The sequence below is a fragment of the Haliotis rubra genome, unplaced genomic scaffold (genome assembly GCF_003918875.1).
Source record: "Haliotis rubra isolate DU_JTF1 unplaced genomic scaffold, ASM391887v1 Scf1178, whole genome shotgun sequence".
In the NCBI taxonomy this organism is placed as follows: domain Eukaryota; kingdom Metazoa; phylum Mollusca; class Gastropoda; order Lepetellida; family Haliotidae; genus Haliotis; species Haliotis rubra.
Genome location: NW_025765090.1, coordinates 73565 through 91131, shown reverse-complemented (window position 1 = coordinate 91131; position 17567 = coordinate 73565). Strand labels below are relative to the sequence as shown.

At 40.0% G+C, this 17567-nt stretch overlaps 1 protein-coding gene across 1 annotated transcript in view; it reads right to left on the bottom strand.

The window, feature by feature from the left end:
* LOC124258932 (E3 ubiquitin-protein ligase UBR5-like) overlaps positions 1-16476 on the bottom strand; it is a 49422-nt gene extending 32946 nt beyond the window's left edge. The window contains 23 exon segments of the mRNA XM_046692994.1: positions 107-261; positions 669-789; positions 1126-1248; positions 1479-1560; positions 2472-2663; positions 3347-3501; positions 4052-4319; positions 4848-4969; positions 5477-5607; positions 5791-5933; positions 6412-6520; positions 7112-7269; positions 7858-7968; positions 8337-8465; positions 9154-9228; positions 9230-9366; positions 9715-9949; positions 11398-11457; positions 11850-12057; positions 13413-13532; positions 14242-14318; positions 14642-14768; positions 16316-16476. Coding sequence (XP_046548950.1) covers positions 107-261; positions 669-789; positions 1126-1248; positions 1479-1560; positions 2472-2663; positions 3347-3501; positions 4052-4319; positions 4848-4969; positions 5477-5607; positions 5791-5933; positions 6412-6520; positions 7112-7269; positions 7858-7968; positions 8337-8465; positions 9154-9228; positions 9230-9366; positions 9715-9949; positions 11398-11457; positions 11850-12057; positions 13413-13532; positions 14242-14318; positions 14642-14768; positions 16316-16377 — 3100 coding nt within the window. The 5' untranslated portion in view covers positions 16378-16476.
* Between the last annotated feature and the right edge of the window lie 1091 nt (positions 16477-17567).

The window sequence follows — 17567 nt, the reverse complement described above, 5'->3', positions numbered from 1 at the left end:
ATACATTTGATAAACAACAAGACCTCTGTCCCGTTTTAAAACCTAACTTCAAGTGACAATAATATCAAACGTTTCAGTTCAGGATTCTATATCAACATGTTCTTACCAGAATGCAGGGAGTCATAGCTTGGGGGATCTGCTGGCCAGTTAAGGGTAGGTATTGCTATTCCAGAATCCTCCCTGTCAGGGTCCCGAGCCTCCAGGCCACTCACACCCCTTGCTGCTGAAGATGCCCGACGGATTAACTCACGAACGCTCATACTGAAATAGTCATTGGTAGGCATAAACTCCACGCTAGTTAACAGTTGTTTGAGCCTGGAATGGTACACAGGCAAAACTAAATAGTGAACGCTTGTGAATTATTATGATACAATACCAAATCCCTATGCAGTGTCTTCTAACATTTTGATAGATTGATATTACATTTGAGTTACAGATAAGACCTGGGTCCGTTTTGATTTCTCAGAGCATTGCACCTCTATATCACAGTATAGGACGTACGAGTGCTACGAGAAAAGTTACGAGATCTTAGGCTTACGGGAGCTTTGTGAAAGGGGACCCTGGCATCCAAGTATTTCACAAAATAACAAGGGATATAATGAAAATTCTGAAAGAAAAACCAAATGCAAAATTACTTAATGAGCTGATGGTACACATAATTTCCCCACCTTCGACTGCCGGAGTCCCCTGACCGAGACTGTATAGAAGCCAGGGCATCCACAGCATTGCTTACAGCATTGATGGCCTCTAGGGTGGAGCTGAAGCTATTGCCTCCACCAGGGGGAGTGTCTGAAGGTAATATAAAACACACATGCCTTTATGTAATACAGTGACGGTTTGTTTGCTGTTGAACATGGCAGTCAGCAATATTCCACCTTCAGGCTTGGCTCCTGTAAATGACCAGATTGAGGCACAACTAATCCCAACTATCAGAAATGTTACAATATGTAGTACAAAAACATAGCTTGCCTGTGGACTTTGTCCAGAGTTGAATTACCACAGAGTTATACTTAAGCTCTTATGAGGTAGTTCATCCATATTCCAATAAAACCATCAGATTCCCTCATGGGAAACCAGCCTTTTCCTATAAGGGTCTAGAGTTCCACCATGTCACATGTGACTTACCTGAATCATAGTCTTTGTTGGAAGTTGGCACACACATGGCAACAGTTGTGTGGAGGATATTACGACTTCCATCACAGTGTTCGCGAATAATTTCCTGGAGTTTTTGCTCTCGGCTGGTTGAATCTGAAGATCAGAATGAGATTAAGTTAAGACATGAACATAAACCTGCGCTGAAGATGCTGTTTACTGACAAGCAGTAAACAGAAAACACTTCAGATTATGTACTGGCATACAATGAAAGACAACTGTATGATACACAACTGACTGTGATGTTTTTATTCCGATATAACCAGAAAACATCCGTATTTTCCTAAACATACCAACCACAAGAATAGGTTACAGTAGTTACTCACTAACATCTTCTTCTACAGCAGTCAGGATAGTCTTCACCTGGTCCACGTCACAGCGCAGGATATGTGGTAACAGTGTTTGGTGCTGAAAGCAATGAGACTTATTAGCTACACCATATTGACACCGTAGTCAAAACTTTATCACCAAACATATAATCATTTAAATCAATTGGACCTGACACATGCTTTATCAATGTCATCTCGAAACAGACAACACACTTTCTGTCTGCAGCAATATACTAGTTATATCACAGAGGCAGGGGGTGCCTACACTTTCTAGTCCCTGTTGGTAATATCTGCATGAAATAACAATGATTTTCCAGTAATTGTAGCTATTTGTCATTAGCCCATTGTTGTTAGTTCATCTGTTTACCATTTCAATTGTTTTTCAATGTCTTTTTTCGTGAACAACTTCATTGCTATTTTTAGAAGTACACAGAGCATCATTTATTTACATTTGGAATACTGATCATACACCTTCAAAGTCACACAACTGTTACTTGTTAGGAATATGAGACTACCAAATATTATTTTCCCTGACATATACTTCTAATCTGGATGCCACGGACTGACTGACTGAGTTTAGTTTTACGCTGCTTTTACCAATATTCCAGCAACATCATGGCAGGGGACACCAGAAATGGGCTTCACACATTGTGCCCATTAGGGGATTTGAACCCGGGTCTACGGCGTGACGAGCAAACGCTTTAACCATTAGGCTACCCTACCGCCCCCGCCACGGAAGGAAATTACAAGCAATGTGACGAGTACAATGATCCCAACATCAACCTTGACTATAAGGTGAGTGAGTTAGGTTTTATAAAGTTTTTTGCAATATTCGTGCAATATCATGGCGGGAACACCAGAAATGGGCTTTACACATTGTACCCATCTATGGAAGGAATCAGACAGGCCTTCGACAACCCCACTGCTCCCTCAACTGCCCCTTCACCTTGACTAACAGACCCTATCTGGGTGAACCAACTGTTCAAGTACCTGTACAGCTAGTGCTATTATTGCTGCTCTGTTCTTCATGTTGGCTCCAGTGTTGCTGAGTGACTGTACTCGGACGTTCAGGCACCGGACTGGAGGCAGATCAAGCCACATCGGATCCCGGATACCTTCCAAGCAGTCCTTAGCCATTGGGTAGATGGCACCATTTCCATCTTGTAGAGGTGACGGCACATCCTGCTGCAACATCAATATCGTATGAACACAGATTCAGATTCATTTGACATCACAGAAACGTGTCCTGTCTTCAGGTCATCTACAGTGTACATGTAATAATATCTACATGTATCTACAAAAAGTTATCTTATACGTTTCAGTCAAGATTTATAAATGCATAGATATAGCTTTGGATATGCCTTGTGATGAGTGAGTATGGTTTAACACCACTTTTAGCAATATTCCAGCAATATCATGACGGAGGACACCAGAAATAAGGTTTTACACATTGTACCCATGTGGGGAAGCCTTGTGATGAAAGCACTTACTAGTCACATTAATTTCTTCAAGAGTTCGAGTTATTAATGTTAAGTAAGGTAACATGCTGTTATAAAGTTTGAAATTCAGGTAACATCATAGTATGTTGACGTGTACAGAGTAATGTTAAATGCTGTATTCTGGGGTACTGCACCTACTTAACAGCGGTTTGGGAAATGATCACATCCTAGTGAACCAGTGGTTGATGGCATGAGCAACAATCGTGAATGTCAAGGTTGATCAACACACTAACAAAGCATAGACTGTGGCCATCTGATCAATGCTTTAGTTAAGAGTGGCTACTGAGGAGTTATACTGACCCTTCAGAACAATTGGGTAAATCACATAAATCACATGAACAAGCTATATCAGCTGTGACTACTTACACTGCCGCTGTTGTGCAGCTTGATGTCTGATGTCCCCAGACCCAAGAAGGAGCTGGCATCAGTAGGGAAGAGGCAATTCTGCTCCACCTTGCCTGAGCTGAGATTGTACACCAAGTAGTTGAGGCGGGACCCTGACCGAGCTATCACATGGATACCTGCAATACACAGCTCAATGTACATCAAGTTGTCTCTATCACAGCCTGCTTGATGGAAAGCCCAAACTGTTGCAGGTTTCAGATGTTTACAACTCTTGTAAAAAGTCAAAAAAAAATTGCAATGGAAACTCGAAATACATACCTCTAAAAAATACCAAACTATCAAAAGGCACCAATTCATCGCCAGGTCTATCTACATGACAAGTTTGGTGAAAAAATACTGACAGTTTCCAAAATCTGCTCAGACAATAAAGGGCAGCGCCCATTTTTATACTCTCCGCAAAATGCATACAGAAGTATGATAACGAAGTTCAACGTTGTATAAAAATTTCAACCATAAAAAGATATCTGAATAAGAGAAAACCACAAGAGTAAATAGATCGGTGATCCTAATGTTCTCATTATTCAATGTCTAAGCAGGAGTGACATCCTGCATATATGCAATCATTATTGCCATGACATTGACAATTATACAATCTGACACTGTTTAGAGTCCACCACATCCCTAATTAACTGCCTTTTTAAAACTTATTTCACTAAATATTCTCACCATCACAGTCTACAGAGACAGACAAGATGTGTGCATTCTCCACCACTGTCACTTTCTTGGGGGTCTTCTGGAAACAGTCTGGAATCCGTGGGGAACTGGAACCTTTCACCACCTGTAACTCATCCTTACGCAGTAGACGGCAGTCCTGCAGGAGGCTACTGACATCCTCGCCCCCACTGCTGCTGCTGCCACCGCGCCCAGGAATGGGAGCAGACAGATCCCCAGTGTCTTTCACCTGGAACTTCACTGCAGCATAGGCACCATCCACCTGAAGATGGAAAAGGACACAGTTGTTGAGTGACAATTGTTGTACACGTTTATCATAATTCATTTAACTTTACATCCATCAACATCATTTTCAAACATTTCCAACTATGTGCATCAATAGCCTCTAAATGAATTATGTCTTAAAAACATTAATGGATTAAGATAATCAGTATGGTATGTCAATAACTATGTACTGAGTGAAAAGTGAGTGAGTTTAGTTTCAGCAATATTCCAGCAATATCACGGCGGCTGTGTGAATAGGTTACATTGCCCTTCAAAAATGGCCTAATAATTTCTTGACACAATTTTAGAGGTATGTTATGACTCATAGCCAAAAATAACAGTGAAGCTGAGAACTTCTAAAGCTTTAAAATATCTGGTGTTTTTCACCAGAAATTGTCCTTTAAAGTTGTGGAAAATACACCAGAGTATTGACTTTTGACGGAAAGGTCACATGCCAAATATTCATGGTTAATGAATATTTGCAGAGTGTCTGTGAGTGTCACCTTCATGACCAGCATGCACCCACCTTGAGGACCTTGCCGACCGGGACTGTCTTGATGTCCTCCACAAATACAACATTCTTCAGAGCCCAGCTCTCCTCTTCCTTCTTGTCCTCCTCACGGGATGGAGTCGGAGCCTTCTTACGCTCTGCAGTAAGGGAAGGCAAGCTTCATGAACCAAAGCATACTTAACACATAACTGAACACCACAATGAGGGGCCTCTCATGAATCTAAATTATGTTGTTTCATGTCGGGAAGAAAGTCGAAAGTGAGAAAGTCAGAGATATTTTTCCTTGGATTAATTTCTGTGCACTGCTAGGGAGCTGGCAGGCCAAGGATTCAAATCAGAGAATTGAATCCAAAAGCAAACGGACCCTGGCAAGAGTGAACTTATTTGGTGTAGATCACTGGGCCACCTTTCCTTCTGTGGTTAAGGTACATGATTCTTATAAAGAAGGTCAAGCCCGAGATAAGCTATTTCTGTATCATAGGACTAAGTAAGAGAGTTGCAATTTTGGCGATTGTCACATTTCTCAATTTGTGGTAAAGAAATACACAACAGTTTATAATAACTATCAGCATGTCATTCATAAGATGCCAATGATCTTGACCGTGCATTGAATAGGGTCAGTACTGAAGGAAGCTGAGACTCACTGAGAGACATGGGTGTGGTGAGTGAGGCACTACTGTGTTCGCTTCCCACTGATGACGCAGGTGATGGAGGTGGCATCTCCAGCTTACTGTCCGGGACTTTGATCTCTGGCCGAAAATCTGGCCTTGCTTCACTGAAACCAGAAGAAATCTCAATAAAAACATCTCTTTCTAGGACCCAAATGTGCTACACATTTTTAACCTTTCCAAAAAGGTTTGTTCAGAAACTAACTGCATTGTTGTGCTGTTCCATCAACTCTCTCATAATGATCAAACCATCTCATGAACCACTCACTGAACACTGTCCCTGTACTCACCTGACTTGTGTTTTCAGTCTAAACCTGCAGGTGTCTGCTAGGGACCATGCGGACTCCAGCAGCACCCCCACCTTAGGGACACCATCGACTGTAGTGAAGGCCATGGCTCCAGCATGGTACATTGGGGCACTTCGCAGACATACCTACACAAACATTTTCACATTTATCTTCATGTTCATTCAGGCAAATATACATTCTTATAAAAAGACTTGCTGAGAAACAAAAAGAACTAGTTCTTTGGCAGTGGCATTGGCATTCAAAAGAATTCTGCATATATGTCTGCTTACATAGGGAACTGGTTTCAAAGATCACACTTACTTCATGGACATGAATGGAAAATTATGTTTAACAAACTTTGCCTATAATACATATCATTAACATACATTTAAGACCATATAGAAAGGTTTCCCATTGTGTTTTGTTTTGTTCATTTATTGGATTTATTTTGCAGTTTGCAGCAATAATCATAGCTTTGTAACAGGGGTGTGTAATCAATTGAATCCGATCCATACAATACGACTGATATCATTAGCTTTCATCTAACAAATGGGATTTGATAATGATACTAAGTTTATAGTAATGAGGCTGAAGGGTGTGTTTCCAGTGTATTTTTTCACTCACCAGTGAACCAGTACCAATTTCTGTGCTTCCTGATGATTCCTTGGATTTCTTTTTCTTTGATCTTGTTTTTTCTAACAGACGTTTCCTCTGAGAAAATGGCATCACACCCCTGTGGATCAGACAAACGTATTATTATACACATCTCACACAATAAACTTCACCTCTGTTCATTTGTATTACTACAAGCTTAACTTTCATTGTCCTACTTGCTTTGAGATACATATTGCAAGAACTGGCCACAAAAAATGAATGTCAGAAGTAAATATTTTATGAGTAGCATATACAAGGTACTATTGCATGAGCAATAGAATACTCAAGTCATTTTTCACACTTTCCTTCGAGCAAAGAAAAACGAAAAAAGGGTGAAAAAGTGAACCGAAAGCAGTATTAATATTCTAACATAACATACATACATACATACAAATACTTGTATAGCGCCAATATCCGTAATCCGCTCAAAGGCGCTCTGGCTCTAAGATGGTAACAAACATTTACTGTCAGGCACATGGTTACAATAGGTGTAACAATGCCTCAAGACCAACTAACTTCGCAACATATTCATGTAATTTCAGGAAATCTTAATGCGTCCCATTTTTGTTTAGTTACCTACAGCTTAGGATTTTTCAAAAAACAAATTTGTAAAGCAAGCAACCAATACTGTCTGTCCTGCACTATCAATGGTATGAAGGGTGTGGCTTACCACCAGTAGAGTGCCCCACTCTCCAGTCTGGCACAGGTATACAGGGAGCATGTGTGTAGGGACACAATCTTGTCTGTCTGGAACTCACTGAACATTTGAGCAGAGTGTTCTAGCTTCACAGCAACCTGGCTGAGGGCTTCGTCCATCCACGTCGCCACCTAGTGGTCAAGGAAACATAGTGTTGATAATTACCCACGAAGAATATGGCAGGATATCTGGCATGGTGTTTAAATGTTTTAGCCTGAACATTACAAAAGCAAGAGTTGGACCTTACCGACTATCCCCGTGAGAAATTGGAACCTAGGTTTTCGGCATGATGCAAATATGCCTCCTCCTGTACTTGTTATGACAATGGACTGCCTCTGTGGTGTAGTGGTTACAGCATCCGCCCCGAGAGCGGAAGGTCGTGGGTTCGATTCCAGACTGTGTCATACCAAAAGACGTTAAAATATGGTACATGTTGGTCCCTGCCTGGCGCTCGGCATTAATGGGTACAACAAGGACTGGTCGGTTGGAGTCAGTATAATGAGTGAGTGAGTGGGGTATTCATGCTTCACTGTGGCATGGTATCTCAGTGGGCTAGCACTATAAAACCAGCTTCAGTTGGGGCTAGTACAAGCAGCCGCACATACACATACACACGCATGCACGTCGTCATATGAGCGAAATATTCTCAAGCACGACGTTAAAACCCAATTTCACCTCACCTCACCTTTGTTGTGACAATGTGTTGTCATTGTTCCTACCTTGCCAGATTCGGTGCACACAGATGCTCGGACACTGCATGTTGATAGGCCGGTCACCTTCTCATTGGTCAGCCCAAGGCTGGCAGTCTTAGCATGGTGGATGATGGGGTTCTGTCGACAAATATACAGCATCAGCTTTATTTTTGGATAGCATTGAAATGTCAGCTATCAGAGTAAAATCATTAGATGGCGGATTGTCATTCAGCTTTTGTTTAGAAATATTTCTCATTTTATCATAAGAGTATGTTTGTGCCTACTGTTCATTTATCCTTTCACAAAAACCAGCAAACGAAATACTTAATAACTACAGTTAAACACTGTTGCATCACGAAACCTTTACTTCAAACACCCATAACCTGGACACATCCAAGTTCAACACAACAGTGCCATAATCTGTTAACTTTTGGAACAATACTTTCCACATCTTCTACATATCAACACACAGTAGTTAGGAGGTGCTAATACAATGCTCAACTCACATCTGGATGTTTGTATGGATCAGGGTCGGACCACTTCCAGCCATACAGACGACCATTAGACCCCACAGCAACCAGTTCCGAGTGCATTGCTGAGATGTGAGTAAACCGTGGATCATCTGCATCCTGGGCCTGCACGGGGAAATGACACTTGTGAGAATCAGGATATCAGCAGCAAAGTTACAAATGAATAACAATGCTGGTAGCACTATGACATACCAAACATAACTTGCAATAACTATTTACCAAGTAGCATTAATGTATAATTTGAATTATCTATGCAGGGATTTATGGGACGCGAATTCCTGCGTCCTATACGCATAAAAATGACAATGGACGCAACAAAATTTATTAGCGCGTCCACAGGGACACAGAAAAGTCCAAATACTTTTGGTAAAAATTCCAATCAAGTAACAATAAGTTACTGAGTTTGCTACTAGCTGGGTTATGGTATTGATTGCAATTTAATTACTGTAACAATGCAATGATCATGATACACAATAGAATAACAGTAACTGAATTACAACAATATTACAACATAGTAATAGTATTGATAATAATATTTAAGTGTCTGGGACCCCCATTATGTAGTCCAGGACCCCTGAAGATTCAGAGCATGAGTCCCAGGGACCCTCAAATACCCTCTTCTGCATCATGGCAAACACTGAACTACATCATATCTTCTACATCATGCCACTGTAACACAAGGCTATCTTCCACAAAGACAATCAAAGGTCCCATGCAGCTTATGACCCTTTACATACAACAATCGCAGCACTATGACTGCTTCAATAAGGACTGATATACATACCATAGCAGCTGACCACCACTGCAAGTCCTCCCCAAGAATGAGAGGGCTCTGTGATGGTGTTGTGGACTTCTTGCTGGATTCCCCCACTGACATTGTCTGATTTATCTCTATCTAAGGGCTTCAGAGGGTCCTCGCGGAATGATGACTCTATACGGCGACGGTCACGTATACGAAAGATGGACTCCCGCTCTCGGTCCCGATCAAGGTCCCTATCTCGCTCACCTACAATTATCCGAAATAAATAGACACATCAGTAATGGCACATAGCAGTGATAGTAGTACATTCATAATTTCATTATGAACAGAACTGTCAGTGACATGAGTCTAAGCTAGGAAAAACAGTGTAAAGGCAATACAACCACTATCTATCAGAGCAGATTACTTAAGACACAAGTCCAAGTGGTCACTCTTTCAATGCTTCCTATATTAGAACCTTAGTCATGAGTGATTCGTGGATGAAAAGTCATCTTTTATGACAGTGATTATTCTAGTTCCTTAAAAAGGAACAGTGTACTTGGAACTTTTAATGCACTTGTAACTCAATTCATCTCTCCCTAGTCCAACACTGACCTAGCCTGGACCTTGTGCCCGAGCCACGACTTCTTAGTGAGCTGTAGCCAAACATGTCTTCATTGAACATGGCATCAGCATCGATGATGACACTGGGGTGGTCGGAATGCATGCCGCTGTCCAGGAGGGAGATGAGGTCATCGGGCATGTAGGAGTCCTGGCTGTCTTCCTCGTCCCCCTCGCCTTCATCATCTCGGGACAGCAGGTTGTTCACAGCCATGTTCACATCAAGGTTCTGATGACAAAGCAAGGAAACATTTCAAACAGACAATAAGTAATCAATAGCTCATGATAATGATCCTAGGTTGCAGGAGCGATCAAGGGTGCAACTCTGACCTGCAAATAGCAGAGCCTTAGTAGACTAGGCCACCCATGCAAAACCCTTCCCCCTGAATTCTGAATTCTATCTTAACAATTATAGACACAACCCATAAACCATACATTTTAAAACAATGCTTCCCTGTACTGAGTGAGTTTAGTTTTACACCGCACTCAGCAATATTACAGCTATATGGCGGCCGTCTGTAAATAATCGAGTCTTGACCAGACAATCCAGCGATCAACAGCATCAATCTGTGCAATTGGGAACGATGACATGTGTCAACCAAGCCAGTGAGCCTGACCACCTGATCCTGTTAGTCGCCTATTACGACAGGCATGGGTTACTGAAGATCAATATTCTAACCCGTACCTTCACAGGTTCTCCTGTACTGACAAGCTGTCAATTGAACACAGTCTGAAAAACTCCACAGAACAAGTGTTTGCCACTGATATGGCATTGTCCCCGCCACGAAACGAAAGGAATATTTATAACATATTTACTACTTTCTATTTTTTGGTCACATACAAGATGCCTGAAATGACTGGTGTCTGCATAATCACACAATGTAGACTGTTGACATAATTGAAGACATTGGGTGCAATGTTTTATGAGATGTCGCGTTTACATAAGTTTGAAAAGTGGTCAAAATGTCGTGGTGACCTTGAAGATAAGGTCAAATCGACTGGTGTCTGCATAATCCCCCAATGTAGGCTGTCGTCAAAATTTGAAGACATTGGGTACAACAGTTCATGAGATTTCGCGTTATCAAGAGTTTGAAAAGTGGTCAAAGTGTCATGGTGACCTTGAAAATAATGTCAAGGTCACCCAAATCAACTGGTGTCTGGATAATCCCCTAATGTAGGCTGTCACCAAATTTGAAGAGATTGGGTACAACAGTTCATGAGATATGGTGTTAACAAGAATCGGGATGTAAGTAAGGACGGACGCCGCTGAATATAGTCCCCCGTTCCTCGTTGGGACGGGGGACAATTATAAATCAAACATTTTTCAGTGATCTTTGAAAGGTGGGATGTTCAGCTCAAAAGAAAAGAAAAGTGTGTGTTTGAATCTCGAGAGATGCCATAACAATAGAACATAAACCATGATTCATTCTACATCATACTCAAATAGCTTTCTTATAAATTCCAACCATCAGTAAGTTGGTGTTACCTCTGATTACATTCTGGAAGAAATACACCCATAATATCTGAACTTTCTTTCAACAGGACGTCCGTCTGATGACACCAAGTTTTAATGCCATTATCATTTAACTCCATAACCTAGACTGTCAAAAAAAATGTGAACACTGGAAGCCATACAATAATGTGGCATTGTAACTTAAAAACATATGATACACTCACCGTTCTCTGCAGTTCTCTAATGATAAGGTTTCGTGATTTGCCTTGTAGTACTACTTGACACTGCAAATACAAACCAGTTTTCTTGCATTACATATGTAAACAGAGTAACAGACATGCTCTTTTCACTAACATGTGAAGTGCGGTAAGAGTTCCGCCTGTAACCCCCGCTTGAAATGTATTCTATTTATTAGGAATATTTTGGGGGTTTAGGGTTAGGTTTGGGGTTAGATTTTAGGGTTAGGTTTAGGGTTAGGTATAGCCTGTTAAATCCCATAGGCGTATATTCTTAGGCAAATAATGATTAAAAAAATATGGGGGTTACGGGTGGAAATCTTCCCTGAAGTGCTGGGTATTTGATAAAAATGCACATATTTAATGTAAACATTTCTACATGGCAGTTCAGCAACGTTTTTATGATTTTCTGTCATAACTATGCATTGTGTTACACATACCTGATTTATGAGTTCTTCAGGGACTACTGAAGCAGGTACAAGAGGACGTGCTCCAACTATGACCCCTGACCTCCGACCTCTGCTGACATGCACTGTACGCTGCATGCGGTTGTAGCCCTGCTGGTTGTTGTTGCGGGATGTGGGGTTGCTGGCGCCGCCACTGCTGCTGCCAACGCCTCCACTTCCACCTCGTGAGCCTGGCCATGTTCTGTGGAGAGACAGTTTATGTTAGTCAAAATGAAGAGTACCATAGAGGATTCAGTAACCTATCACAACTGGTATTTGTTAAGTGTTGACCAAGTGTTGATCAAGTTCATCTTACACTAACCAAACATTTCAGGATATTTGGAGGGGCAGCCTAATGGTTAAAGCGTCGGCTTGTCACGCTGACGACCCGGGTTCGAATCCCCACAATGTGTGAAGCCCATTTCTGGTGTCCCCCGCCGTGATGTTGCTGGAATATTGCTAAAAGCAGCGTAAAACCCAACACACTCACTCAGGATATTTGGGGTTTTATGGTATCTGTATCAAGATCATAAAAATAGTAACGGATATGGGGTAGATGTTGGTGGGTATAGATGACAGCCATGCTTATTTCCAAGAGCATGATAATGATGGTGACAAAAAGCATAATAATAACAAACCCGCTGTGTGGCAATGAGCCCAATGCTCAACCTTGCAGTCAAGGATCAAAATCACATAACATTATTCTGAATAATGAAATCCTCAACACAAAACACTAAGTTCCCAGTAATATTCACAATCAGTATGAGGCTGATTTCCATGAATGAGAACATGAATCAAGCTGACCTCCTCAAAAAGATCTATGTGACTGCCAACAAGTTATGTGACAGGAACCTTTAAAACTAAATGGACAATAGATAGCAAGCTGACCAGACAAACTGAAGCAGAAAGACAAAAGAAGCTTGTGCAGAGTGTAAGTGCATGGTCAGAACCTGGCCTGACCCGGTAAGGTGGCTATTGTTAAATTGGTAATTACATAAGCACGGGGCAATGTTAATTTGTATTGAGGGCTTGTATCATCCAGAGGGCTTTTAATATTTTGCCTGTAAATTTAAACAAGGCTGAAACAATAAAACCTATAAACTATCTATATATTAAATACAAATACTTAAAACTTGACTCTGCCACAAAACATGAATAAATTAAAGTTCATTTGAGTTGGCAGCTTTTAATGGAGGTTTAGGAACACCAAACTGTATTGAATTTATACAACACTCAACTCAAAATATGACAGTGAGAAATACTGACTAGCAAACACCTTTCTGTTCCCACACACATGCTGGTGGGTTGTCATCAACATGTTTAGTCATGTAAACAAACCAACTTCTGATGTAATAAACTAATCCTTAGGCTAATAATATAAAAAATTATCTATGCTCAAAATAACAAAGTTTCAGTGACATAAAAATGTACCTGAAACTATCATATACCTTTCAAAATGCGCTATATTTAACACCAAAACAATTGTTTACAAACATAATAAAACATAGAATCTGACACCTTTAACTGGACAATCTCATGTAGACACTAAAGTCTTACCCAACAGCCTGTGCTGTGCCTGATCCCAGAGCATCTGACACCAACACTAGGGGGCTCTCCACGACCAGTGTGCCATTCCGAGACAGGTTCCGCTCTGGCTTCTCTGGTTTACTGGGCTTCCTGAACAGATGGATAGAGTGAGTGAGTGAGTGAGTTTGATTTTACGCCGCTTTTAGCAATATTCCAGCAATACCACGGCGGGGGACACCAGAAATGGGTTTCACACATTTTGCCCATGTGGGGAATCGAACCCGGGTCTTTGGCGTGACGAGCGAACGCTTTAACCACTACCCCACCGCCCCAGATGGATAGAGACGATAAGACATATTGGTAAGTATATATACAGTAGGGACTGCTCATGGTCTTGAGAGATCCAGGAGCCTACCTTTCATGACATTTATTTTGTTTAATGCATATGGGGCTTTGATCTCTTTCAGTGATCAAGGAAGAGGCTTCATTTACCACTCCTGTGCTTTAGCGAAAAACAGATAACAGATCAGAACATGTCTTAAATGGATAACAAATCAAACCTGAATGTGAATATTTACATTCAGTTTGTAATGAGTTTCAAGCATCGGTGGTTTTCAGAAATGCAACCATTTTTTCAATTTCAAGTGTTCATCATGTCCAGTATTATGCTGGTCTTAACAATCTGTGCCACTGAGGAGCGTTGCCATGCAATTCACAAGTCACTGAACCTGACCCTGACCACCAGATGCATATGGTCACCGCTATGTCCAGCATAGGTTGCTGGGGACCAGTTTTAACTGGAAATTATCACATAATAAGCATGGCAGACAAAATATCAATAGGAAAAGGAAAGACTTACGTTTTGTTGTCATTGTTTTTGCTGAGGTCAAGTCTGTCTGTCACCAGCGTGAAAGGCACACGGCAGATTCGGCCATTCTGTGAAAAGTCATCACAACTTAAGTTATGTTTTCTTAAATTTCAGCAAATAAGTCAAACAGGAAATAATTCTAACCACACATGTGGAATTCCGTTTTAGTGAATACTGGTGTACTCAGCTATACAAAAGCTAGACAGAAGTGTTAAATGACAATTTAAATTACATATAGTATGTTATTACACATGTTGTTTCGGGTAGAATTCTGATTTCTTCACATTCAAACATCATGCCACTGTGTCATAAAAAAGTAAATAATGGTTTTAAATGTTAACTTTTTCCATATATATTAATGTTTTCTTATCAAGGCCATGTTACTACAAACCTCTAGAAGAAGAGCAATATAGTTTGGTCCAATCACACATTGTGATATAACTAGATTCTTCAGTGCTGACAGACATGTTGGGCTGGTAAATCCATGATGACTCAATTTAGCAGCAACTTCTCCAAGTCTGGAATGGAAAAATGTTGTATGTGTCATTGACTTTGATGTAGAATTGAAGATGCCAATGTGTAAAATACATCATTCAATGTGATATAATGTCTAGCAGTCAGCACAATACTACACCATGTGTATAATGATGAATTTCTTGAAATATTTATCTTGTCACTACCTATCTGCTAAATTATGGTTTATGTCGTCACTACCTATCTGCTAAATTATGGTTTATGTCAACCAATTTTGATGATGTTGTATTATATTTGGTAGTTAGGCCAATTTTATTCAATGCTGATTTAATCACATTTCAGGCTAATATTATATTTGCAAATAAATAATCATGTCAGCACCCCAGGATTTAGGTAGGATTCCAAACCAAGTTCCCTTGCCCATCTTGGCAGGCAAATTAGGAAACTGAGATTTCTGTCAATGTTCTTGAATGGAGGTATTTTGATCTACTTTCAGTTTGCATTATCATTTTCTGTTTCTCTAATTAATGAATTTCAAGTTATCTCTAAAAAGCCACAAGTTATCACAGGTTATTTAATACCATTGCAAAATATTGATAATTATTTTATTAAATTTGTGAATTTGTAATGATAATGGCTCATTACCTGAATATAGACTTTTAAGCCAAACAAACCCAGTGATTGAATGTTATGATATTCCTCACCATCTAGGTTGTGACAGGCTATTAACATAGTACTAAGTAGTAGAGCCTGTCCACTGTTTCATTTCAAATGTTTGTTAAAGGAAAATGTACAAACTCACAGAAATATTATTTTAAACTGGTGCGCATTATCAAATTGGGCCCCCTAAACCTGCAATTTAATATTAGTGTTTAGACAGGATCACTTTACTTTTATGAAATGCTGCTGCTGTTTTTGTTTGATCATTTCTCATCTATTGGTGCAACTTGTAACAAACATGGAACATAGAATCCAGTGAAGGTAATGAGCATGTGAGGTCATTTAGAGGTGTATGAATTGACATGAAAGAATACCCTGAATAACTGAAATTCAACCTTATTATGATGATTCATAAGTTTTTGTCTGTGACTTTCATAAATGATGTAAAGCTTCAATACTGAACTTATATGACTTAAAAACACAGTTGGATATAGGACGTTATTCACAACTTAATTATTGTGAGAAATTTTACACGTCAGTGCTATGTTTAGAACACTTATTATTATTTCCGGCATAGTAAAAAATACATTAAATGGATCTACCATGCTTATTTCGATGCCTGACAGTGACAGTGCATGTCGAACATCTAAGAAACTGGGATGAGCCAGGATCCAGATGTGTTAACCTAGCAGAATCTATTTATGGAAACAAAATACATTATAATATAATCGCCTTTAACGTATACGAGACATAGTCATCAACGTGAAATAGTATCTACAGTCTATATTGTCTTTTACAGTCTTCATAATGTCCACACAAAGGATATCAAGCTTAGTATTCTTGTCGTCGACGTTACACATGCGTGCCCGAGTCTGATTTGTCTGGGGTACGATGACATCTAAAACATAGAAAAAGTGCTTGGATTCATCACCTTTCGTTTAGTTGATCATCAGTTCCCGGTAGTGGTTGAACAACAAAATGAAGAGAAGTCATTTTATAAACAACTGTTTCACACAGGTTGTCGTATTTTAAGAAGGATCGCCCCAAGTCTTCACAAAAATTGAGTGCGACCCATCGCCATTTTGAACAGATGCTTCGGTGTAACGGGGCAGGTGCGCGCTGATTGGTCAATTTATGAGCGCGACAGAGGAACGGTATATTGTCAAAGGACGCTTTCAAATGTTTATATTAATAACAATAAAGGTTGTTGTTAACATGATTCTCATTACTCGTATGACGGTCAAAATTAATCGTCACATTAATGGATTGTTATGTAAATTGAAAAACTAACTGACTAGCTCTTTTATTCTTTATCCAACGAGGATGTACTTATGTACATTTTATTCTTCAAGGGAACAACGCATATCACGTGCAGCAAAATGCTTAGTAAAGTTCACATTCTCCACACGTCCTCGCGGCTGTGGGGGAGATAAACCTGGCATTTATCACGCAGCACAAGACGATCTTTGTTTGTGGACTAAACATCATGTCATGAATTATTCATACAGTCATGCGACATTTGTCTCAAAACAAAATAGTCGGCCCGAAACTGAAACCAACAATGTTGAATTCAATAATTGTACATTTGCCTCCCATTTTTAAATTTTGGCCCGATTTCACACATAATTTTTCCAATTACTCAATAATGTACGACATTTCATCTTTTAATTTCTGAAATGTAAGCATGAGAACAATACTATATGTAATTTGAAGCAATTGAATCCTTTGAACTTCACGTCCCGCAGGAAGTTTTTATTTTGTCAATATATCACTAAAAGTCTGAAGATGGTGTTTTCATTAAGAACCAAGATCCTACTTAATATTTGCAGCTGAAGATTCCAAACTAAAGAAGACATGCTATCTAAAATTTCATATCAGCAATTAACGTCTCTGGTGCCTCAATTCGCTCTGTAGTGGAGCGTTCCTTTGGTTTCTAGGTTTGTCAAGAGCATACCTTGCTCATGGATTTTCCCCCAGAGGGATAAATGAACAAATTTTGTGCCCTTAAACTTACAGGTCTTAGAACTGCAACACTTCGAGCTTTCCTCCCGCCATGATGTTATTGTAATATTGTTCAAACAAGATTTAAACCCAGCTAACTGATTTCTTTTGCATAGATGCAACAGAAACAGGTAAATCGAAATAAATCTAAGGAAAAGGCAAAGGGTCACTTGCCGCGTTAA